Source organism: Mobula hypostoma, chromosome 27 (assembly GCF_963921235.1).
Source record: "Mobula hypostoma chromosome 27, sMobHyp1.1, whole genome shotgun sequence".
In the NCBI taxonomy this organism is placed as follows: Eukaryota; Metazoa; Chordata; class Chondrichthyes; order Myliobatiformes; family Myliobatidae; genus Mobula; species Mobula hypostoma.
The window spans coordinates 32030971-32056137 of record NC_086123.1 but is presented as its reverse complement, the minus strand read 5'-3'; the positions used below and the strand labels follow the sequence as shown (position 1 = coordinate 32056137).

Genomic DNA, 25167 nt, shown 5'->3' with positions numbered 1-25167 from the left:
AATCAATCTCAAAAAACCTTTTCTAAAAAGTGAATACTAAGGGACCCAATCTTGAGGACTACCGAGAACAACACTGAATCAGATTTTCAACTTTATTAACATCACATTGTCTGATGAAATTTTATTGATCTAAAATGTTAACTGCTTCTGTTCCCACATGCTATCTGACCTGCCTGCATCATATTTCAGCCATTTTCTGTTTTGAATCAGGTAACTCATTAACACCTTCCGAAAAGGTTTAATTGAGTGCTTCTATCTCAGATGAACTCAAGCAATGAATCTCATTTTATGAAGAACAGAATCCAAAATGGAAGGGACTGATCCCGTAACCATCCAGCTTGTCTCTGATTTTTCACTGCAGAGAAAATGTGTGCAGTAACCATGAATTTTCTTGGACTTTACTAGCTTTATTAAGATTTTGGCAGCAATTTTTAGAATAACTGATTTTGCATTATACTTCTTGTAACTCATAGAAATACCCTCCATAAACTGTTGCAACCCCCCCATTTTCATTCACTTTCAAGAGGCTTCTTCTAAGCTGCTATTATCTAACACCGTATGCATTGAGCAACAAATTTGTGATGCATTGGAACCTTTAAAAACATTACATAAAAACAAAGTTTATTGTGACCATCAAATATTAAGAAATATACTTGATAAATGTTTCTTCTGTTTAACTGGAACCTACCAAGCTGCAGCGCACCCTTTATCTGATCCAATCCAGACTTTCGCTCTGCTTCGTTCCGGAATCGTCTGCGGATTGTAGGGAAGACTTTGGTTTCCCAGGCTTTGACAAGAAGTGCATAATGATCCTCCTGCGAAAGGACAGTGCAAGGAATCACAGGAATCAGGCACTATCAGTTTACCAAACAGTATCTTCAAATGAAAAGATGTAAAGCAAATAAAACAAAAACTTTTAAGTCCTGTTTTAATACTGTCAGATAGCTTAAGATGAAATATAAAAGCAAGCTAGCAAACAATATCGAAGTGAACAGTAATAGCTTTTTCAAGTACGTAAAAAATAAAAGAGAGATGAGAGTGGACATAGGTTCGCTAGAAAATGAGGCCGGAGAAATAACAACAGGGGACAAGGAGATGGCAGGTGAACTAAATGGGTATTTTACATCAGTCCTCACTGTGGAAGACACAAGCAGTGTGCCAGATATTGAAGGGTGTGAGGGAAGAGAAGTGAGAGCAGTTACTAATACAAGGGACAAAGTGCTCAAAAAGCTGAAAGACCCAAGGGTACACAAATTACCCAGACCAAATGAACTGCACCCTAAGATTCTGAAAGAGGTAGTGGTAGAGATTGTGGAAGCATTAGTAATGATCTTTGAAAAATCATTGGACTCTGGCATGGTGCCGGAGGAATAGAAAATTGTAAATGTTACTCCACTCTTTTAAAAAAAAAGGAGAAAGGCAGCAGAAGGGAAATTTTAGACCAGTTAACCTGACCTCAGTGGCTGGGAAGATGTTGGAGTCAATTGTTAAGAATGAGGTTATGGAGTACTTGGTGACACAGGACAAGATAGGACAAAGTCAGCATGGTTTCCTTACAGGAAAATCTTGCCTGACAAAGAGGTTGCAGTGGATGCTGTATATTTGGACTTTCAGAAGGCCTCTGAGAAGGTGCCAACTATGAGGCTGCTTACCAAGTTAAGACCCCGTGGTATTACAGGAAAGTTACTGGTATGGCTAGAGCATTGGCTGATTGGTAGGAGGCAGTGAGTGGGAATAAAAGGATCCTTTTCTGGTTGGCTGCCAGTGACTAATGGTGTTCTGTAGGGGTCAGTGTTGGGACCGCTTCTTTTTATACTGTTTGTCAATGATTTAGAGATGGCTTGGTTGTCTAGCTTGCAGATGATATGAAGATAGGTGGAGGGACAGTGTTGAGAAAACAGGAAGACTACAGAGGGACTTATGACAGATTAGGAGAATGGGCAAGAAAGTGGCAAATGAAATACAATGTTGGAAAATGGCATGGTCGTGCACTTTGGTAGAAGAAATAAATGTGCAGACTATTTTCTAAACGGGGAGAAAATCCAAAAATCTGAGCTGCAAAGGGACTTTTAAAGGTTAACTTGCAGGTTGAGTTGGTAGTGAGGAAGGCAAATGCAATGTTGGCATTCATTTCAAGGGGTCTAGAATACAAGAGCAGAGGTGTGATGCTGAGGCTTTCTAAGGCACGGGTGATGCCTCATCTTGAATACCGTGGACAGTTTTGGGTTCCTCATCTAAGAAAAGATGTGTTGGCATTGGTGTGTGTTCAGAGGAGGTTCACAAGGATGATTCCGAGAATGAAAGGGTTATCATACGAAGAACATTTGATGGCTCAGGGTCTGTACTTACTGAAACTTAGATGGGTGATGGGGTATTTCATTGAAACATTTCGAATGTTGAAAGACTTAGAGTAGATCTGGAAAGGATGCTTCTCATGGTGGGGGAGTCTAGGACAAGAGGGCACAGCTTCAGGATAGAGGGGTGTCCATTTAAAACAGAGACATTTCTTTCGCCAGAAGGTGATGAATTTGTGGAATTTATTACCACAGGCATCTGTGAAGGCCAGATCAGGTGTATTTAAGGCAGATGTTAATAGGCTTTGATTGGACATGACATCAAAAATTACGGGGAAGAGGGCTGAGGAGGGGGAAAAAAGGATCAGCCATTATTGAATGGCAGAGCAGACTCGATGGATCAAATGGCCTCACTCTGCTCCTACATCTTATGGTCTATGGTCTTAATACGTTTGTGCAAAATCACTTACTAAATAAAACATGCAAATGATGATAAGCACTAACTGAGTACATCTCCAACTAACAATTCAGTGGAGAACTGCTAGGAATATCCTCCTTGTTGGTCAGTTTGTCTGTTTCCTTGCATCTTAGTTGAGCTGTGAAAGAAACTGCCAAGTTAAAGGAGGGATGTCAGTTCATCTCACCTTTTGTGCTGCTCCTCGACTCACGACTGGTTTCACGGTGCAAGTAGATCAACTCCATTCATTTGAATGGGATTATTTATCTTAATTAAAAAGGTAAATGCGGGCTCATTTTTCTTAATTTCATGTTTTAAGTTGATATTTGATAGCTAAGGTTTTAAGAAATCTGTTTATTTTTAAAGCTAAAAAAATTATTTCCAGAAACAGGCCTGTCTGTGGGTTTACTGCATGAGGCCTCATGGCAACTTGAAACCTGATCTGCCTCCAGGTTAATCAATCCATGAAGCCACAGAAGTGCAGAGGTGAGCATGAATGGCAGGCTGAATCAAGCACAATCTGGCCAAAACAGCAGGAATGTGACTGGATGAGCCAGTGACTCATAAATGAAAGGCATGAATAGATCAGATGCAAACTGTAAAGCAATGGTGCATCTCGATGGTTTGGTACCCAGTAATAACACTCCCTTCCACCTCGCTGGGACTCCAGCTCTCTCTCTCCTCTAACCCACCAGGGCCCAGTTCCCTTATATTCTTTAAAATGGCTAGGGCTCCTCTCCTGTGCTCTCTCTAAGCTTAGCAAATTCACTGGGAAATTTATTACAATACATTGTAAGATCTGGAAAGTTCATTAAAAACATTGGGGTATTAAACGGAATAATAGTCTAGAAAATCGCCAGTTCAACACCATCAATATCTTGAGCCGGATTAGTAGAGTTTTACTGTTTTGTAATCCTTGAAAAAAACAGATAGGTGACACTTAGAGGGTACCACTTCAATTCAGATTTCAAATGATACCGCTGAGACCTACCAGTTGTAATACATACAGAATTAAACCTGAAGAATCAGTTACAAAGTGGTGCACCAAAAAAAAAAATTTTAAAATAGTTCTGACTTTAATATAAGAATAATAAATAATGCAATTTAATGCAGGAACAAATCCCAATGGGACAAGGCTACTGTTACTTGCAAGCATGAAGAAGATATATGTATTAGAATTTGTTAAGCTTTAGCGATGGGACACTGATATTTTTAGTTTCTTACTTACAAAGAAAACAAGCAGCTAAGTTTCTTCATCATCCTGAATCTGACCATGGCTTACCCTTGGAACGTCATCATCTTCATCATCATCACTTTCATCATCAGCCACTGCTGGCGAATGAGAGTATGGACCAGATATCAAAAAATTTTCATAGCTCAATTCCACTTTGTAATGGCACGAGGCGTCACTGTCATACTCTGTCACAGAATTAGAAAATAGCTTCATTAGATACATTTTCTGTTCATCCTAACATGTAATAGTCTTAAGAAATTTTCAATACGGCTGCAAAGGAAATAGATGCATTGGCATACCAAGATCCCCTGAGCAAGTTCTTAAAAAAATTAGGAAGTTGCATATGTGACACTACACTACACTACAGGCCAGTTGGTCTCACTGGGAAAATGCTGGAATTCATTTTTAAGGAGCTAATAGCATGTAATTTAGCAACACACACACAAAATGCTGGAGGAACTTAGTGAAACAGGCAGCATCTATGGAAAAAAGTACAGTCGACACTTTGGGCTGAAACCCTTCTGCAGAGCATGTCATTTAGAATGGTATAAGACAATTAGAATGGTATGACATTTAGAATGGTATAAGACATTTAGAATGGTATAAGACATTTAGAATGGTATAAGACAATTAGAATGGTATAAGACATTTAGAATGGTATAAGACACTTAGAATGGTATAAGACACTTAGAATGGTATAAGACAATTGGAATGGTATAGGACATTTAGAATGGTATAGGACATTTAGAATGGTATAAGACATTTAGAATGGTATAAGACAATTAGGCATTGCCAATATGGCTTTATGAATGGAAATTGTGTTTGACAACTTGTGAAGTTCCTGGAGGATGATAAATCAGATGAAAAAGCGGAACCAGAAAGCACTGTCAAAATAGGATACCGCATAAAAGTGCACAGGGTGTGGATAATGGTAGGGACAGAGTAATGACTAGCTAACAGGAAATAGACTTGGATAATTGGTTTATTTTCAGAATAGCAATCAGCATACAGCAGAGTGCTCCAGATATCAGTGATGGACCTTTACTATATTCAATCTATATTCGTAGCTTGAATGAAGAGATCATGCTTGTTGCATCCAAAGTTGTTGATGATACAAATATCAAAATGAAAGTTGTGAGGAGGACACAAAGAGACTGAAACACCATATATATTGGTTACATGGTTATATAGTAGGGTCAAGCGAGTGGCATAGTAGCTGACAGATAGAGCAAAATGTGGAAAACACAAGCCATCCAAACTGGATAAGAAGAATGAAAAATAATATTATTTATTGTGAGATGACAAAATGTTGCTAAAGGAATCGGGTGATGCTAATACGTGAAACATGAAAGATTGGCAATGAAGGTCTAACAAATACAGTGGATTCCATTTAACTGGGACATATCAGGACTAGCACACTTTGGCCCAATTAAGGAGTTGCCCCAGTTGGCCAAAGTTTCAGCTATTGGAAATAGTTAAAAAAGTATAAAGACAAGCTATCATTCAACTGAATAATTATGTATTTAAATAAAATGCAGAACAAATTAGAATATTACAATACTACTACAGTACTACAAAACTGTGTATTAATTCCTAATTGTTATCGACAGAGAAATTCATCCAGTGTACTTGTACCTGCCACGTTCTTTTGATTGACTGAAAATGAACAAAATCAGCGCAGGTACTGAGTATAGATAATGGACTGACTTCATACAATGCTGTCAATGATTGCATACTCCAAATCTTTTAAAGGCAGAGGAAGAGGAGTAAACTTTATATTTAACTAATTGCAATGCACACAGACGTGGCAGTCTCAGTCCTGCTAACCCAACCTGGAACATCCAGCAGTCAAATGTTGTCCTTTTTATATGCTGAGGGAGCTTTCTGTAATTATCCTGGTAGTGGTATACATTCCACCTCAGGCCAATATCAGGCAGGCACAGGAGGAGTGGAGCAACAGAATTAGCAGGCACGAAACAGCACACCCTCATGCCTTCCCTATTACTTTGGAGGATTTCAACCAGGCCAGCTTGAAGAAGTCTCTGAACTACCACTAGTGTGCTTGAACACTGTTACACCACCATCAAGAACACTTGCTGTGCCATCCCACGCCCACACTTCGGAAAGTTCGATCTCCTGGCTGTACTTCTACTCCCAGTGTACAAGCAGAGACTAAAGACCACAGCATCAGTGATGAGGACCAAGAAGGTATAGTCGAGGGAGGCAGAGGAGTGCTTACAGGACTGCTTTGAATCAGCGGACTGGACAATATTCAGGGATTCATCTTCAAGTCTGAATAAAAACGCCATAGTTGCCACTGACATAATCAAAACCTGTGTGGATGATTATGTGCCTTTGAGAACATACTGGATATACCCAAATCAAAAGCTGTGAATGAACCAGGAGATTTGTAATCTGCTGAGGGCTAGATCTGTGGCATTCAAGACCAGTGACCCAGATCTATACAAGTAGTCCAGGTGGGCCTATAGAAGGCCATCTTAAAAGTGAAAAAGCAATTTTTTTTGAGATTAGAATGGTATCAGATGCATGTCAGCTCCAGCAGGGTTTGTAGGCCATTACTTCCTACAAAGCAAAACCCAACATCATTAACAGCAGTGATGCTACACTCCCAGATGAGCTCAATGTCTTTTATACATGCTTTGAAAGGGAGAATAAAACTACATCTATGCAAATACCTGGAGCATCTGATGACCCTGTGATCTCTGTCTCAGAGGCCAATGTCAGAACATCTTTCAAGAGGGTGAACACTTGCAAGGCATCAGGATCTGATAATGTCCCTGGTAGGGCTCTGAAAACCTATGCCAACCAACTGGCAGAAGGGTTCAAGGACATCTTCAATCTCTCACTGTTGCAGTTGGAGGTTCCCACCTGCTTCAAGAGGGTGATGATCATACTAATGCCCAAGAAGAGCAGGGTGAGCTGCCTCAACAATTATCCCCCAGTGGCACTCAAATCTACTGTGATGAAGTGCTTTGATTGGTTGGTCATGGCTAGAACCAACTCCTGCCTAAGGTCCTGCAATTTGCCTATCGCCACAATAGGTCTACAGCGGATGCAATTTCACTGGTCCTCTGCCTGGCCTTGGATCACCTGGACAATAGTAATACTTATGTCAGGCTGTTGTTTATTGACTACAAGTCAGCTTTCAACACAATCATATCCTCAGTTCTAATTAAAAGGCTCCAAACCCTGGGCCTCTCCTCTGTACCTCCCTCTGCAACTGGAGTCTTAACTTCCTCACCAAGAGACCACAGTCTGAAAGGGAAATAACATTCCACCTTGCTGACAATGGACACTAGATGCACGATTAGCCCACTGCTTTCCTCTCTCTACACCCGTGACTGTGCAGCTAGGCGCAGCTCAAAAGCCATCTACAAATTTGCTGAAAACACAACTATTGCTGGCAGAATTTCAGATGGTGACAGGGAGGCATATAGGAGTGAGACAGATCAGTTAGTTGAGTGTTGTCACAGCAACAGCCCTGCATTCAACATCAGTAAGACCAAGGAATTGACTGCAGACTTCAGGAAGGGCAAGTCAAGGGACACACACCAGCCATCATTGAGGGATCAGAAGTGCAAAGGGTTTCAAGTCCCTGGGTGCCAACATCTCTGAGGATCTATTCTGGGCCCAACATATTGAAGCAATTACAAAGGCAGTACAGTGGCTGTATTTCATTAGGAGTCTGAGGAGAAATGGTACATCATCAATGACGTGTAAATTTCTATAGAGGTACTGTGGACAGCAATATAACTGGTTGCATCACCATCTGGTATGGAAGAGTCACTGCACAGGATTGGAAAAAGCTGCATAAAGTTGTAAACTGATCCAGCTCCATGGGCACTGACCTCCCCAGCATCCAGGACACCTTCAAAAGGCGACGCCGCAAAAGGCAGCATCCACCATTAAGGACCTCATCATCCAAGTCATGCCTGTTTCTCATTGCTCCCATCAAGGTGGTGGTACAGGAGCCTGAAGACACACTCAACATTTCAGAAACAGCTTCTTACCCTCTGCTAGATTTCTGAGTGGACAATTAACCCATGAACTCTTCCTCAGTATTTTCCCTTTTCTTTTTGCACAACTTATTTACTTTTTAATATATACTTTTTATGGTAATTTATAGATTTTATTACTATGTACTGCTGCCAGAAAACAACAAATTTCACAGCATATGCCAGTGACATTAAACCCAATTGATTCTAATCTTCATTTTCATTGTAACATTCGAGATGATTGTTGATACCTTCAAATTCTTCGTGGCTCCTAACTTGAAGTAGTGAAATCGTTTTATTTTCACTCTCAGTCATTTCTTTGATCTCCAAGCCTGAAAGCTTGAAACTACAGTGAGCAAACCAATTCTGAATTGTCTTACCATTTCTATCTCGCCAACTATCAGTGATAAAAATTACTGCTTTTTGAACACAACTGCACACAACTGACACTACTTAAAAACTGTGTGCTCTCAGTGTGACGTAGTGTTTAATAGCCACACGACTGCACACGTCTGACGCTAGTTGGAAACTGTTTGGCAATAGCCTCTGGGGTCAATTTTTTCTAAATGCTGAAAGCAGAGTGGAAAGGGAAAAGGTGTGTGGAGGTTACATCTTATTGAAGGTTATGATGTTAGAAAACTCCACTTTACCTCTCAATTTTACCTTTCCTAACACCCCGCTCTCTGATTTTCAATCTCCTGTGCAGTTACTATTACAAGAGAGAAGGTGCTCAAAAAACTGAAAGACATAAAGGTACACAGGTCACCCGGACTAGAGGAACTGCATACCAGTTTCAAATCCAAGGCCAACATAATGCTAACCTCTTCTTCCTTCTCCTCCATTCCCATGTCTTTCTTCAGACGGCTGACACCTTCCCTCGCCTTCAAATTATCCAATCTGTCAAATCTCTCCCTTTGGTCTCTTATCCACTTTATATACATTCAAAGCTACATGCTAATGTAAAATTGACCATTTCAGTTTTTCCACTGCCTTCACTTATTCTAATGTATGACCCCTCTGAACATGAAGCACCCTTCTCAAAAAGGACCAACCCACAACGGCAAAAAACTTGCTGTCCAGATACACAGCTATTTTCACAAAATCACCTCTACCTCACAGAGACTCAACATCAGCATTCTGATACCTCCTCACAGCTCCCACTGAGCATGAAGCTACTCTTTCCCAGAAAGTTACTGATCTCATTCCCTCTGGTGAATCTCTCTCTACAGGCCTCTGTCCTCCAAGACCCACACAGTTCACCTGTAGTTTCTCCCACAAGCAAGACTGCTCTGGCAGACCTAATCCATTCAGAATGTCCATGTCCTGCACAACTTCTTTCTTCCTACCTGAATTCTTCTTTCTCAATTTGTCTAGCTTCTTCACACATGTCTGTGATACTTTTGACATCTCTCACCATTATAAGAGCTTTGAACCAAGAACCAAGAACACCCAATCCCTTCACACACCCGCACTGATTTGAAGGCCCTTTAATTGTCACTGGAACAGAAACTCAACAAGTACTCTCCAACTATTTTGCCTCATTCTCACTTACAACAGCTCATCACTTCCTCTAAAATTAAGGGGTTAATATGGGAACTGGTACATGTCCAGGTTAAGTCCATCTCTTTGTGGGACACTTGGAATAGTCCTTAAATTTCAGTTCCACTCAGGGCCATTCCCTCACCCCTTTTCCTGGTACATTGATGACTTCTTCCTTCCTGCTCTCAAAATTTTCACTAGCTTATGCAGGCATTTTCACATATGATTCTTCCTGGTCTCAACTTCACTGTCTCAGTCACGGGATAGATTAGCCACCAACATCCATTACAAGCTCATAGACTCCCACAGCTGTTGTAATCATACACCTGCCCACCTTGCTTCCTCAAAGCATTGTCACTCTGTGAGAATGTGCAACCTCAGTGTCACTGAAGGTGGCACTGGTGAATCTCAGCGACTTTTAGCTGGTGGTCAATGAAACAAAGAAAGCAATGATGTACTTTGTTAGTAACTCTTTTTCTGGTAAAAACAATCATTACAAACAATAGCCTGTAACTTCCCTTTCAACTCGGAGGCAATTCAATGCAGCAGGACCAAGGTGACGTGACATAGCAGGCCATCACTGAAAGTGAGGGAGACCCGAGGTTTGATCAATTAAGGTTGGGTACAGGCCAAATCGGGACGGTGGGGTCCAGGCCTCAGAGCATATCGAAGCCACTGAATCTGATGTTTGGACGGTGATTTAACTGCTGGGTTGAATTGGAAAGGTTGGGTACAGGCTAAATCAAGGTTGCAGGATAAGCAACTGAACTCGATGTTCTGATGATGATTTAGGCGCTGGTCGAGATTAAAAAGGTCAAGGTTTTGGGGCCCAAGGCGAGTGATAGGCCAGTTCAGGGTACTGTTCTACTATGCACTGAACTGAGTGTGTGTGGCCGGACTCTCTTGTGGACTTCAGTTCAAACTCTATTTGCTTGTGTTTATTGTTTCAATGATTTGGTTTTTTTCCCCCTGTGCACATTGGGTGTTTGATGGTCTTTTTTTTAAAAATGGGTTCTTTTGGGTTTGCTTTGTAACTGCCTGTTATGAGACAAATCTCAAGGTTATATAATGTATACATACTTTGATAATAAATGTACTTTGAACTAGCTCTATTATATCTGTCCTTTCAAAACTATGTTTCCAAGGTTCTTTCCTTTCCCTTAACAGAAACTACCCTACCACCATAACGGACAGGGAATTTACCAATCTGTTTAACTTCCCTCATTTCTGCTTTCTTTCGTCTCTTCCCAGTCACAGCACTTACAAGGTCCCTTGGACACAAGATCAAAAGCTTACCTAAGAGCTTGGTTATTATCTTTATGATAGAGTTGGGAATCATCTTTGCAAACAATCTACCAGCATAAGCAAAATAATAGAAACAAGAACATAACTAAAATATTACTTACGCTGTTGTGCTGCACCAGTTGCTGCAATTCGACAGGGTGGTCCATGGGACCCAGAATCTGACGCCACACTAGCACCAGCGTCGTTATCACTGTCTGAAGCCATGGCAAATGGCAAAGCTTCAAAGTTGGCACTAATTTCTTCTGCTAGATCAACACAAAGGTCAGCTGCATTCCGGTGAGCTTGGCCCTCTGCATAAGCAAAAGGACGACATCCAAAGTTTGCACGAACTTTAGTATTCTATTCAAAACAAGCAAAAAGGAACAATTATTAAACAGATTGAGATTCTGATCAGAATCAGAATATGGTTTACTATTACTGACAAATGTCCAGAAATTTGTTGTTTTGCAGAATATGATTAGAATAAAATGATGCATTATCTTTGAGGCTTGGTATTATCCTATTGGGCAAAACGTTGATTTTCCACAACAGAATCAGACTCACATTAAAAAATTTATCTCCTTTATTTTCGAATGTTATTGAATATTCAATTAGAAAAGCTAGGATTTCATGATGCTTAAAATCCTTTCAAGTCTATGTTATATTTGTAAGTGACCTTATGTTGTTAGAGAAGATATGCTGCAGTCACTGTGCATACAGGAACAGCCTGTATTCTGAACTTGCTTAAATGTAGTCCAGGCATCCAGTAGAGTTTTCTTGCACAACTTCAAAATTGTGTGATATGATTTTTTTAAATTTTAGTGCCTCATTCAAAAGACAATCTCCAATACTACAGCTTTCCAAGATAGAAGTTTTTAAAGTTCATTTTGCTGTCTTAAATAACAGTTTAATTTTTTTTATTCCTTATACACCAACCTTCCTCCAACAGGACCACAACCTTGGAGGCTTGCGTACCTCAAAGACCCGGAGAGCTATGTCGGCTGGAGTCAGGGCTTTATGCTTTGGCTCTCGGTACAGTCACCTTGCTAAATACGTCAAAGAGTAGAGGCCAGACTAAGAGTGGCCCACTGGTCCTCCAGGTTCGGGGGTTCAGCTCAGGACTAACAACCCTGACTGGTAAAACAAAATTATTATGGAAACAGCAATGAAGAATCCTTCTACATCTGGGTGCGGTGGTGTTCCTAAGTCTTCACCCGGGACTTGCATGACTGACAGTAGTGAAAATGGAGAGGAAGCTAGTGACATGATGAAGTAAGCCCTGAACACGGCCAGAAATATAGAACCTTCATTGCTGTCCTAAACACCAGTGGTGTAACAGGCAGTAAGTATACACCATTCTTAATGAAGAAAAGAATCTCATGGTGTTTCATGGGAGCTCTACCAAAACAGTGTGATATTAATTACACAGAATACAGGGAGTGAGGAAGGAAGCTGAGAAGCAAGACCTCAAGGGTTGTAATTTTGGGATTGCTGTCTGTGTCATGCGACAGTGAGGATAGGAATAGAATGAGATGGCAGAAAAATGTGTAGCTGAAGAATTGGAGGAGGGGGCAGTGATTCAGATTTCTGAATCACTGGGACCTCCTGTGGGTCAGGTGTGACCTATACAAAAGGGACGGGTTGCACTTGAATCTGAGGGGGAACCAACATCCTTGCGGGCAGATTTGCTAAAGCTGTTGACAGTGGTTTAAACTAATATGGAATGGGAACCAATATGATAGAGCTGAGAATAAGCCAGCAGGTTTACAAGTAGATGATGGGTGTAATCTCTGGCTATCCATCCCATAGGATGATGATGGTTCCTTTCAGTCAGTTAGTGGGGTGGTACCCCACTCCTCAGAAAGGAACAGCGTGCGCGTGAATGGATTTTAGGTGAGTAGGGGGTTGCACAGGTCCAGACACACCCTCTTGACATTCCCTCCCGGATCCAGTGGTATAGTGGGGTCCAAAACGGCTGGGGGAAGTTCTGTTGCAGTGAATGGCCAGACCAAGCTTCGATGCAAGGGATGCCCTTTCTGCGCTTCACAGCACGTGTTTGCTAGATGGCCGTTGACTCTACGAGAGGGTTCATCCGCCCTTTTGACAGGTCTTGTTTTTTGTTCTGCAGGGTGTCTAGCCACCCTCCTCACCAGGAAAGCTGGTGGGGGAGCCGGTTTAGTCGCCTACCACCCGATCATGCAAGAGGTAGTACTGGGTTACATGGCACCAGTAGCACTCAGACGAGTGACCTGACCTACAATATGAATGTAAGGAAGGACAAACCAATGATTGGGTACAAATGCAGATGGTGTAAATAGTGTAAATAGACTCTGTAAATAGTAAATACAGAGGCAAAATTCATTAAGGTGAAGAATGCAGGACAGAAGGTGCTGTATTTAAATGCGCGTAGTATTTGGAATAAGGTGGATGAAGTCCTGATGCAATTAAGAGATTGGTCGCTATGACGCTGTGGGCATCACTGAGTCGTGACTGAAAGAAGGTCATAGTTGGCAGCGAAGGATATACTTTGTAACGAAAGGACAGGCAGGAAGGCATAGGCGGTGGTGTGGCTCTGTTGGTAAGAGATGGAATTATGTCTTTAGAAAGAGGAGACATAGGGTCAGAGAATGTCAAATCTTTGTGGATGAAGTCAAGAAACTGCAAAGGTAAAAAAAAACATTATGGGAATCATATATAGGCCTCCAAATAGTAGCCAAGATGTGAGGTTGAGATTGCAAAGGGAGCTGGAAAGGGCATGTAATAAGGGTAATATCACAATTGTAATGGGGGACTTCAATATGCAAGGGGATTGGGAAAATAAGATTGGTGATGGATCGCAAGAGAGGGAATTTGTTGAATGCCTACGAGATGGCTATTTAGAGCAGCTTGTGCTTGAGCTTACTCAGGGAAAGGCTTTGTTAAACCATGGCACCTGAGAACAAGACCCACAATAGAAGAATTTTTAGATGCAGGGATTAGCAAGACTGCTGAACTGGTAAAGTGCAGATTTATTTGAGTTGGATGACAAAAGTCAGCTCTCTTGTACATACTATAGTTATAAGCCTTTAGGTTTTCAAGCTTGCAACAAGTAACTTTGAAGTAAAGTTGGGTTTAAAGTATCTTTATACACAAAATATGAAACCTATTTACTTTTTGGGTGAGAAAATCAACACAATTAAAACTATTCAAGCTCAATGCTGGTTTATCAATTTCGATAGCACACAGATTACAGCCGTGTTGTTTAATTGTCAGCTAACTGCAAAAGAATTGCTTAATACAGCATATCCATGCTATAAGAGCAAGCATACGTGGACAACTAGTCTGAACACCAATACCAGCAGTGCCCTGAGGTTCTTTGAGCCGTTCAGTAACACAGTATCAACTTCATGGTTGTTACATTGCCTCCCAGCTTTCTCATGTATCCAAAATTTCAGACCACTTCTTTGCTCAACTACAACTGCACAGATATTTCCTTCAATTGAACACTAGATAGATAGATAGATAGATATACTTTATTGATCCCGAGGGAAATTGGGTTTCTTTACAGCTGCACCAACCAAGAATAGAGCATAAATATAGCAATACAAAAACCACAAACAATCAAACAACAAAATGCAAACTATGCCAGATGGAAATAAGTCCAGGACCAGCCTATTGGCTCAGGGTGTCTAACCCTCCACGGGAGGAGCTGCAAGTTCGATGGCCACAGGCAGGAACAACCTCCTGTGACGCCCAGTGTTGTATCTTGGTGGAATATGGCCAGGGTCCAACAGCAAAAAGTTCAATATCCGGTCTACAAACACGTTCCTCGATCGTAATATGAGCCGGATTGCACCATCTGTTGTTAACCAGAACAGTAAGCACCCAACACCTTTACGCTTACCGCTCTCAGTGCACTTCCGGTCAGCCAGAACTATCGAACTCACCAAAGCTATCATCACATTGCTTGTTGTGGCCAACAGATTTTTGTTCATTTGACAATGTATCTGTGTACCATATTGGAATGGTTTTGCTATGTCAAAGGCAATACATAATTTGAAGATGCTGTTGTTGAGCTCGACACTATAACATAAATCTGAGCAACAATTTCAGGAAAAGCAAGGGCCTTGCTGAACACACAAACAATATTGTATTATGTATTCATAGATCCTTGCGATACTCCTCAAATGCAAGACAGATGCTTTCTCTTTAGACTGCAGGGGAATTTATTACCAGCTTGGCAAGAAGCAGTCCACACATATCAAGGAAAGGCTACAAAGTTAACTTTCCAATTATTCACAGAGGATTACCTAAGCAAAATACACTACTTTTCAAAGCTCCTCAGTTGATAAACCAGGCTCAGACCCAGTGTAATGCTGCTTACAAAATGTTCAAGACGAGCTAGTTTTGCACTAAACTACTGTTCCACTATTCCCATGCTGTTATACCACACCACCCCCCCCCCACCCCACCGCTGGAATCGAAACCTCCACAGAAACATGAGGGAGAGTAGTAAGATCACATGTTATGTTACTTTGGCAATATCAACAAAGGATTACCAAACCTCAAACTCACCAAGTTAGTTACAAATGAACTGCTTAAAAGTAAGTGAAAAATGAAAGGATTACCTTTTTCTGAATGTGAACCACTGGCCACATTCCACCAGACACATCCTCGAGAAATGGGCTGAGTCGCTGACCACAGTAGGTGAAATATACTCTGCCTTTTGCTGGCTGACCAGGTGGTGGGGGAGTTCCGTCACTTCTCTCCCATCCAATACCCGCAACATCACCTAAATCAGGAGGAAAAGAAATAAAGGGCAAAAGAAAATATATTTATTCAAATGTGCTTCCTAGTTTGTGAATTCCATTGTAACAATGACAAGGCTAGTTAAACAGGCAAGGGACAACCTGATGGATCTGGTTGCTTGTTGATGCCACCAGGGCTAATTGTTCATGTATTAGGGTAGGAAGAGGGACATGACTTCCACTCCAAGTTGCTCACTTGGGTGGCGGGGTGGAGATGCATCTCTACCAAAGGACATGTAAAGCACTCCTTCCCTCCACTAGCCTGCAGGTCACCCTTGGGCAAGATGTAGCAATTGCTTAGCACACCCTTCCTTCCCTGCCCCCCTCCCCCCCACCCCCGATCAGGGTCACATGAAGCCACGGTGCAGGTGGTGGATGGTTGTATGATCAGCTAGTACATATTACAAGTCCTGGTTATGCGACGACTGATGCCGGGCAGACAATCTCTGAAGAGTATTGAAATTGGGTCGAGTCACCTGTCTTGTATAGACACTGCCCCAGAAGAAGGCAATGGCAAACCACTTTTGTAGAAAAATTTGCCAAGACTCATGGTCATGGAAAAATCATGATTGCCGACGTCATATGGTTAGGCACATAATGAATGAACAAATTGCTCACATTCTTAAAGCTGCAAAATATTTATGAATTCCCAATAACTGAAAAAGTACTTCAACAGATTGTTGATGTCCCATAGACAAGACAGACTGAAGAAAAAGGATAGGAGGTCACAACATTGCTCAAAAGAACAAGTATACCTATAGGAAGGAATGATACATCATGTGCGCTGAAACAAGAACCAGGAAAAAAGCCAATCACACTGCTAAGAGTGAATCCTCAAACAATAAGTGTGCACAGAAGAGCAAAATTGTAAGCAAATATTTGATGTGCTAATAATAGGGCATTAATTGTAAGGGATGTCAGCTATTAATTAGAATAGAAATTTTATAAAAGGTACCAAGGGATTAGAACAATTTAAACCTTTATACTATAGAAGACATGAAGAAGTTTTGAGAAATAAAGCAGACAAGTAGAAAATACAGGAGAGAACTGGTTAGTGCAACTGAGAAGAACGATACTTGAGACAAGTGGGTGTAGTTTGAGAAACTTCTCTGATGTTTAGAAGAGTAAGGACATGATTGCATTGAACAATTTATGATTCTGAGGCATTTGAAAAAGTAGATGATGGATTTTCCTTTGTGAGAATTGAGATGAAACTGGAATTAAGAGATACAGTATCAGGTTCAGGAGTCACAGAAAGGTGAAGTAAGGAATTTCTTTGTGTTGTGAATCTTTGGAATTTTTCACACCAGAAGGGAATGGATGCCAACATGTTAAGAATGTTAAGACTGAAATCAAGATTTTGACTTAGGAGAAATCAGTTATGAAAACAGTCGGGAAAGTGGAGTGCAGACCAGGTTATATCAGCCATGATTTTACTTAATGGCAGAGCAGACGTTCAAGGAATTGTATGACCTGTTACTGTTCCTAGTTCTTGTCTGCTTTTGCTGAAATTCAGTTCCATTTTGCAAAACCATAAGATCTCAATTGATAGGTACATTTTTAATGTGAAAATAATTTGAAATAGTTATCGCCAGATAAATTTGTGTCAGACAGTAAAACACACTCAAGTTTAAGGGTTCCCAACCTGGGGTCCACAGACCCCTTGGTTAATGGTAGGGGGCCACAGCATTTAAAAAAAAAGGTTGGGAAGGCACAAGAGATTCTGCATTTGCTGGAAATTTTGAACAACACACGAAAAATATCGGAGGAATACAGCAGGTCAGGCAGCATCTGTGGAGGGAAATCAGTAGTTGATGTTTTGGGCCAATACCCTCCATCAGGACTCAAAGGGGGCAGAAAACAGAATAGAAATGTGGGGGGAGGGGGAGGAACACAGCTGGCATGTGATAAGTGAGTCCAGGTGAGGGGGAAAGGTAGGTGGAAGAGGAGATGAAGAGGAATGAGGTGATAAGCAGGAGAAGTAAAGGACTGAAGAAGGAATCTGATAGGTAAGGGCAGTGGACCACAGAATAAAGGGAAGGAGATGGGGAACCATAAGGGATGATAGGCAGGTCAGGAGAACAGGGGAAGGGAAGAGAAGAGGTGAGAGGGCAATAAGGAGGGAAAATATAGGGTGGGGGAATACGATACAGAAGGGAATGGAAGTGTTTTCACACAGAGGGAAAGGATTCCCAAATTCAAAAATTCCCTAAAGGGATGGATAAAACAAAAAAAGAAATCTCTTTTTATTTACAAGTCCTTGTAATTGCTAGAAAATCCTGAAGTATAGTAGGTGTATGTGTAAAAGGAAGATTAAGGAGGCAAAGAAGAGAATGACAAAGATGCTGGAAGGAAAGTCCTAACGTGTTTCACAAGATTGGTTTCAAAACAAAACTGCAGCTTTGAGAAGCGATGATATGATTCCTGTATTATCAAATGAGATGAATTGATGGCAGAGAAAGGCAGACTACCAATATGAAGGCAAATTTCACAGGAAATTATTTTGAAAATTAGAAAACAAGAACATGGCTTGCTAAGACCAAAAAGTTAATGTACGGAGAGATGGGAAAGATGGATATGGTTCTCAATGAATGTTTACTGACATCAAACCAAAAGAGAAGCTACAATATAGCCAGTTTACCTGTGGTGGTTTGGGAAATATTGGAAGGGATAAAAACCTTGAAAAAGGAAGTATCATGCAGCATCTTTGAAAACAGATAAATTATCAGGTTGGAATTAAGCTATCTCATCCTTTTAAGAGAAGTAAAAGGGAGGGGGAAGGGGAGAGTTAACCTTAATTTCCAATGCCCTTGGCCAAAGGTGCAGAACAGAAAGGCCATTAGTGCACTAAATTGTTTAAAAAGGATAAATTCAGTAATTTACTGAAAGCTACTAAGCAAACTGCAGAGGGACAGCATCTATTACTTGGAAAGACACAGATTAATCAATAACTGTTTAAAGTTAACTCTGATCAACTTGATTAATTCTTTTTGAGGCAGCTGCAGATGAAGTCAATGTTTGACGTGCTCAACACTGGCTACATTTATATGTAGTTTTTTTTCTTTTTACAGATTCTGTGTGATCAATGCAATCTGCAAGTTGGATCAAAATTGATTTAGCGACAGAAAGCAAAGTATAATGGCTAACAGATATTTTTAGTCATTGGAACATAGCATATGGTGGGGCTCCACAGAGCTCCTTTGCTTTTCTGTTTTGTTACACCATAAATGAAAATCTGGCCCCAAATATAAATCACTGGTGGCTCCAGAAGGAATTGAGTAAGGATGGCTGTTTATTCAATATAATAACACATTGGAATTGGAAACACGTGAGTGCTTTCTCAACCAGCTGGATGAATGATGTTAGGTTTCAGAAAACCCTACAAACAACAGAAAACACCTGCTTGTGATCATTCAGTATCTACATAAAACCACAACTTCTTAACAAGGTATCTGTTACTATTAATGTACATCCTAGTCATTAGTGCCCCTAAGTCACGAAATATGCTAACTTTCCTCAGGTGCAATATATTACCTTATATCACCTCTGATCTGGGCCAACATTTACATGCCAGACAGCACCTAATTAATTAGCTTGTTTATTTCCACTTTTTTCTTAAAGATGTGCTGGGTGGGTTCTGGCTACTGCTGCACCCCTGCATGCTTTGCGGATCAGTATCGGTCCGCGACCCGGAGGTTGGGGACCACTGCTCTGAGACCTTACAGCAAAAGAGTGGCAAGGAAGAAGCCATGGCTTCAAAAAAGCCGTATCGTTGCCCTTAAAGGCTGTCCAAAGCGCCACTTAGAAGATACTGTAAAGATATGGAAGTACGTCTTATGGCTGGATGAGACTCAAGTGGAACTTTTTGGCCTCAACACTAGGTGGTACATGTGGCATAAATCTAATATTGTGCATCAGCCAGGTACTGTAGCACCATCCTTACTGTAAAATATGGTGGGAGGTAACATCATGCTATGGGGATGCTTTTCAGCAGCAGGGTCTGGAAATCTGGACAGGATTGATGGGAAGATGAATGTTGCTAAATACAGAGAGATCCTGGATAAAAACCTGCTCACCTCTGCCAGGAAGCTTAAGCCTGATTTATATTTGTGCGTACGGGCTACGCCGTAGCCCTGATTTATACTTTTGCGTACCCCTACGCCGCAGCAAGCATGCGTAGTTGCGTCTGCGTCGCTCTGCAACTCACCGCCAAAACGCTAGTTGGAGGTGGGGTTTCTATGCCACTGTGTTGAGTTTCTTCGTGAGAGATATGGACGAGGAAATGCATTTCAAATATTTTCGGTGTCGGCAGGTAGATTTGACAATTTGGTTCATCGTCTCCAACCATTTATTTCGCATCAGTGTACAGACATGGCGGAGAAAAGCAACCGGTAATGCGTAGGAGGAAATGCGATGCTACCAAGCGGATCAATCACAGTTGTTGCGGTCTGCGTCGCCGTGACGCATGAGTTACTTTTTTGGGGAGGTGCACATCACCCTATGGCATAGGGTACGCGATACCTATGGCATGCATTTGACACAGAAGTATAAATTGGGCTTTAAAGTAGGGAGGGAGTTAATCTTTCAGCAGGACAATGATCCAGAGCAACTATGGAGTGGCTTCGAATGAAGACAATTGATGTCCTTGAGGGGCCCAATCAGAGTCCTGACCTTGCCCTGATCTAACATCTCCAGCAAGACCTCAGGTTTGCTGTAATCGCCGCTCCCCAACTAACCTGCTACAGCTTGAGCAACTTTCCAAGTTGGAATAGGCAAATCTTGCTCTATTAAGCTAATTAAGACATCCAAAAACTACTGGTTGTAATAGCTGCATGAGATGGTTCAACTAAGTAGTGAGCAAAGGGTGATGAATACTTTTGAACTGCTGACATTTCAGTTTTTGAGGGATTTTTTTTCATGCTTTACAACTGTCTGTTTTTTTGGGTCTGCAGTGAAAAAAGAAGCACGTGATTCACAAGTTAAAATTCTCAGTTAAATTGATCACAATCCCTGGTGGTAATACTCATTTATGTGAACAAAGGGTTGTGGCTGAATACTTTTTCAAGGCACAATGCCATTTGCATAATATTAACATACTGAAGTTTTCATTTGCATGTCTTTCAAAATTCTGATGGGGTGAGCAGTGGAATTCAAACAATCACGATCTAAAATTCCAGGAAATTAGGAGCTGTCAAGATAATCTGAAGCAGTTCTGAAATGTTGATTGAATTTGAAATACATTAAACTAATAATAGTAATCAAAATTAAATAATGTGAAAAATTGTTGCCATTTACCAGGTGACAGGGTGACATCTAATCGGACACTCTTCCACTGCAGCAGACTGGATCCATTGTAATGCACAGCTCTCCCATTGCTGCATAAATAGAAAAGTAGCACACTGGAGTTTCTTGTTCTATAAACAGCACTTACAGCAAGTCGTTCCAAACCAACATGGGAAATAAGTCCTGATGAGTTTAAAAGATGCATATGAAGAAAAGCATGGGTAATTTAAAAAATGTATTAGATTTAAAGAGCCAAGGAATTAAAAAAAATATCAGAAAGCATCATCAGCTGGAGGAGCCCAAGCTGTAGTTTCTGAAGCTTGAGTAACCTCCAGTGTCATAGTGGTCCATCCACGAGACCCAGTGCATTTCCCTAAGTGGTTACTCCAGACTTTGATACCGCAGGAAGACATCGAATGGGTGATGGACAAAAAGGCATGAGTCCTGAGAGTACTCTACTCTCTAACCAGTTTTAAATTCTGGATGCTAATAGAAGAGTTTATTCCACCCATTTCAACCAAAGCAACATGGGTCGTTCTATTGTACAGGGTGGGAGAAGGGAGGGAGAAGACAGCATCAGTTAGAAGGGATTCTATGATTTAAAAGTGGACAGAGACTCCTATGGCTGCAGAAGGCATTTTGCTTTCCTGGTGTCACTGAACAACCACAGGAAATGCTGGAGGGTGAAAAGAACAAGCAGAAGGTCACAGTCCACAACAGTACCAATAACAAAAGATACAAAATACAGATGGAAAGTATTTTTTGAACATTAGAATGAGATTAAATAACAGGGTTTGAAAGATAGTAATCTCTGGAATACTGCTTGCACAATGCATTTGTTTAATCTTTTTAACTCACTGATACATGGCTAATGAAATAGTGCAGGATGAGGGTGGGGGGGGGGGTTGGGGAGAAGAGAAGAGAGTTAAGATTCCTGGGGTACCAGAACCACTCCAGGCTGGATAAGACCTTCAGAGAGCTAGGACCAACATCTTTCTGGGAAGGCTGATATTGTTCTTTGGGGGAGGTTTAAAATAATTGTCATGGGATTTGGGATGGAAAGCTGCTATGATAAATGAAAAAAGTACAAAAAGAATTGGGAGTAATAAATAGCACCAGAATAAACTGTGGACAAATACAAATCAAGAAAGAGTACTGGAAGGTAATGCAAGAATCAAATTTAATTTAAGGATCAACTATTTGGAATTACAATATTGTACCAGTAATAGTAACCTCACTGGAAAAGAAGATTAGATTTTAAATATTCTTGGTTACCAGCTGTGCAGGAAAGGAAACAGCGATATTGATTAAGGGGAGAAGTTGAGTGCTGGAGAAAAACGATGCGCTGTAATCAAAGGCAAATATATATATATATATAGATAGATAGATAGATATAGATATATAGATTTACAGTGGCATGCAGAAGTTTGGGCACCCCGGTCAAAATTTCTTGTTATTCTGAATAGTTAAGTGAGTAGAAGATGAACTGATCTCCAAAAGTCATAAAGTTAAAGATGAAACATTCTTTTCAACATTTTAAGCAAGATTAGTGTATTATTTTTGTTTTGTACAATCTTAGAGTGAAAAAAAGGAAAGGAGCATCATGCAAAAGTTTGGGCACCCCAAGAGATTTGAGCTCTCAGATAACTTTTACCAAGGTCTCAGACCTTAATTAGTTTGTTAGGGCTATGGCTTGTTCACAGTCATCGTTAGGAAAAGCCAGATGATGCAAATTTCAAAGCTTTAAGAATACCCTGACTCCTCAAACCTTGTCCCAACAATCAGCAGCCATGAGCCATGAGCTCCTCTAAGCAGCTTTGCCTAGCACTCTGAAAATTAAAATAAATGATGCCCACAACGCAGGAGAAGGCTATAAGAAGATAGCAAAGCGTTTTCAGGTAGCTGTTTCCTCAGTTTGTAATGTAATTAAGAAATGGCAGTTAACAGGAACAGCGGAGGTCAAGTTGAGGTCTGGAAGACCAAGAAAACTTTCCGAGAGAACTGCTCGTAGGACTGCTAGAAAGGCAAATCAAAACCCCCGTTTGAGTGCAAAAGACCTTCAGGAAGATTTAGCAGACTCTGGAGTGGTGGTGCACTGTTCTACTGTGCAGCGACACCTGCGCAAATATGACCTTCATGTAAGAGTCGTCAGAAGAAAACCTTTCTTGCGTCTTCACCACAAAATTCAGCATCAAAAGTTTGCAAAGGCACATCTCAACAAGCCTGATGCATTTTGGAAACAAGTCCTGTGGACTGACGAAGTTAAAATAGAACTTTTTGGCTGCAATGAGCAAAGGTATGTTTGGAGAAAAAAGGGTGCAGAATTTCAGGAAAAGAACACTTCTCCAACTGTTAAGCACGGGGGTGGATCGATCATGCTTTGGGCTTGTGTTGTAGCCAGTGGTACAGGGAACACTTCACAGGTGAGGGAAGATTGAATTCAATTAAATACCAGCAAATTCTGGAAGCAAACATCACACACACCGTCTGTGAAAAAGCTGAAGATGAAAACAGGATGGATTCTACAACAGGATAATGATCCTAAACACACCTCAAAATCCACAATGGACTACCTCAAGAGGTGCAAGCTGAAGGTTTTGCCATGGCCCTCACAGTCGCCCAAACTAAACATCATCGAAAATCTGTGGATAGACCTCAAAAGAGCAGTGCATGCAAGACGGCCCAAGAATCTCACAGAACTAGAAGCCTTTTGCAACGAAGAATGGGCGAAAATCCCTCAAACAAGAATTGAGAGACTCTTAGCTGGCTACAGAAAGTGTTTACAAGCTGTGATACCTGCCAAAGGGAGTGTTACTAAGTACTGACCATGCAAGGTGCCCAAACTTTTGTTTCGGGCCCTTTTCCTTTTTTGTTATTTTGAAACTGTAAAAGATGGAAATAAAAAGGAAATCTTGCTTAAAATGTTAAAGAAATATGTCATCTTTAACTTTATGCCGTTTGGAAATCAGGTCATCTTTTACTTGCTTAGCTATTCACAGTAACAGAAATTTTGACCAGGGGTGCCCAAACGTTTGCATGCCACTGTAGATACATTTATTTATTTCTAACTAGGTCTCTAAATGTCCCTTTAACAACACTTTTCCTGTTTACATGCATATAGAATATTTTTGCATCCCTTTTTACCTGCCGAAAGTCTTGTCTTATGCTCTCCTGTTTGCTACCCTTATTTTCTGTTTAACTTCCCATTTGAACTTCTCATAATCAGCCTAATTTGATATATGAATGAAAAGTGACACGAGGATTCAAATGGGATAAGTTTCTGAAAGGACAGAATTTACAAGGCTGAGGGGAGGGGAGAGCAGGGGAGTGGAACGGGACAGATTGCACTCACACAGAGATGGCACAGACCCAGTGTTCACTGAAACAATTCTGATTCTGCATTGCTAAAATGCAGCAGTTTCACAAACTGCTATGCAGTAGATTGATTCAACTAACAGAAATGAGGCCAAAATACTCCAACATGTCAAATATGGAATTTTAGCCAGAAAAAATAACATAAGCAGAAGCCTCATGAATATTTTTTTTCTTTCAATGCATCTGTGAGTCATCTTTCCATCACTTACAGTCTTTTCAGCAAATGACTTGAGAAGCTTCTTGATGTGTGCCATGAATATAAAAACTACTTATTTATGACAAAACAGGAGAAAGAGCACAGCATAGAAAAGTTAGGGTATGAAAAACAGATGAGAAGAGGAATACTGAATAATGATGAAAGTATTCAACCACTACCTGTTTGGACAAAGTATTGCCCATTCAAATAGATTCTTAAAATGAAAACAGTTTATCTTAACTTTTTAATTTCAAATTTTAATGTGGCAATAGCCAAATTTAATCAAATTATCTACCAACGCCAGTATCATTGATAGAAAGGGAAGTAAAACTGAAGTTAAACCATCCCCTGTTTTCCAAACAATTAGCTGTAAATTGACAGTTTAAAGGCACATACTTGTGGAAGAGGCAGGTTCCAACTGGATTTGTCCAAGCTCCATCCCTTTTCTCAGCTTCTGTTGCAAATCCAAAAGACACAATGGGGCCACTGTCGTCATCTGTGTCTCCATACGAAACAATTTCCAATTCCCAATAAAATGATGGTGCCTTAAGAGAAAACAACCAACCATAAGCTATCCAGTCTGCTGTATGCATTTAACAACAGAGAGAACATGCACACTCTAAGCAATATGATGCAGCTTTAAAAAAATGTACCTCATTTAATCAGTTTTGAATAAGTAAAGGCATCTGTTAGTCTTGTGAG

The 25167-nt window shown here is 40.7% G+C and overlaps 1 protein-coding gene across 5 annotated transcripts in view; it reads right to left on the bottom strand.

Moving 5' to 3' along the window:
- The window catches only part of LOC134338343 (probable E3 ubiquitin-protein ligase HECTD4), a 291135-nt gene that overhangs the window by 64903 nt on the left and 201065 nt on the right, over positions 1 to 25167 (bottom strand). For all 5 annotated transcript variants that reach the window (XM_063034109.1, XM_063034111.1, XM_063034113.1 and 2 more), the window contains exons 47-52: positions 24862 to 25010; positions 20907 to 20986; positions 15432 to 15595; positions 10947 to 11184; positions 4034 to 4170; positions 689 to 815 (exon numbers count right to left, since the gene is read on the bottom strand). In XM_063034109.1, coding sequence (XP_062890179.1) covers positions 689 to 815; positions 4034 to 4170; positions 10947 to 11184; positions 15432 to 15595; positions 20907 to 20986; positions 24862 to 25010 — 895 coding nt within the window. The remainder of the gene's footprint in view (positions 1 to 688; positions 816 to 4033; positions 4171 to 10946; positions 11185 to 15431; positions 15596 to 20906; positions 20987 to 24861; positions 25011 to 25167) is intronic.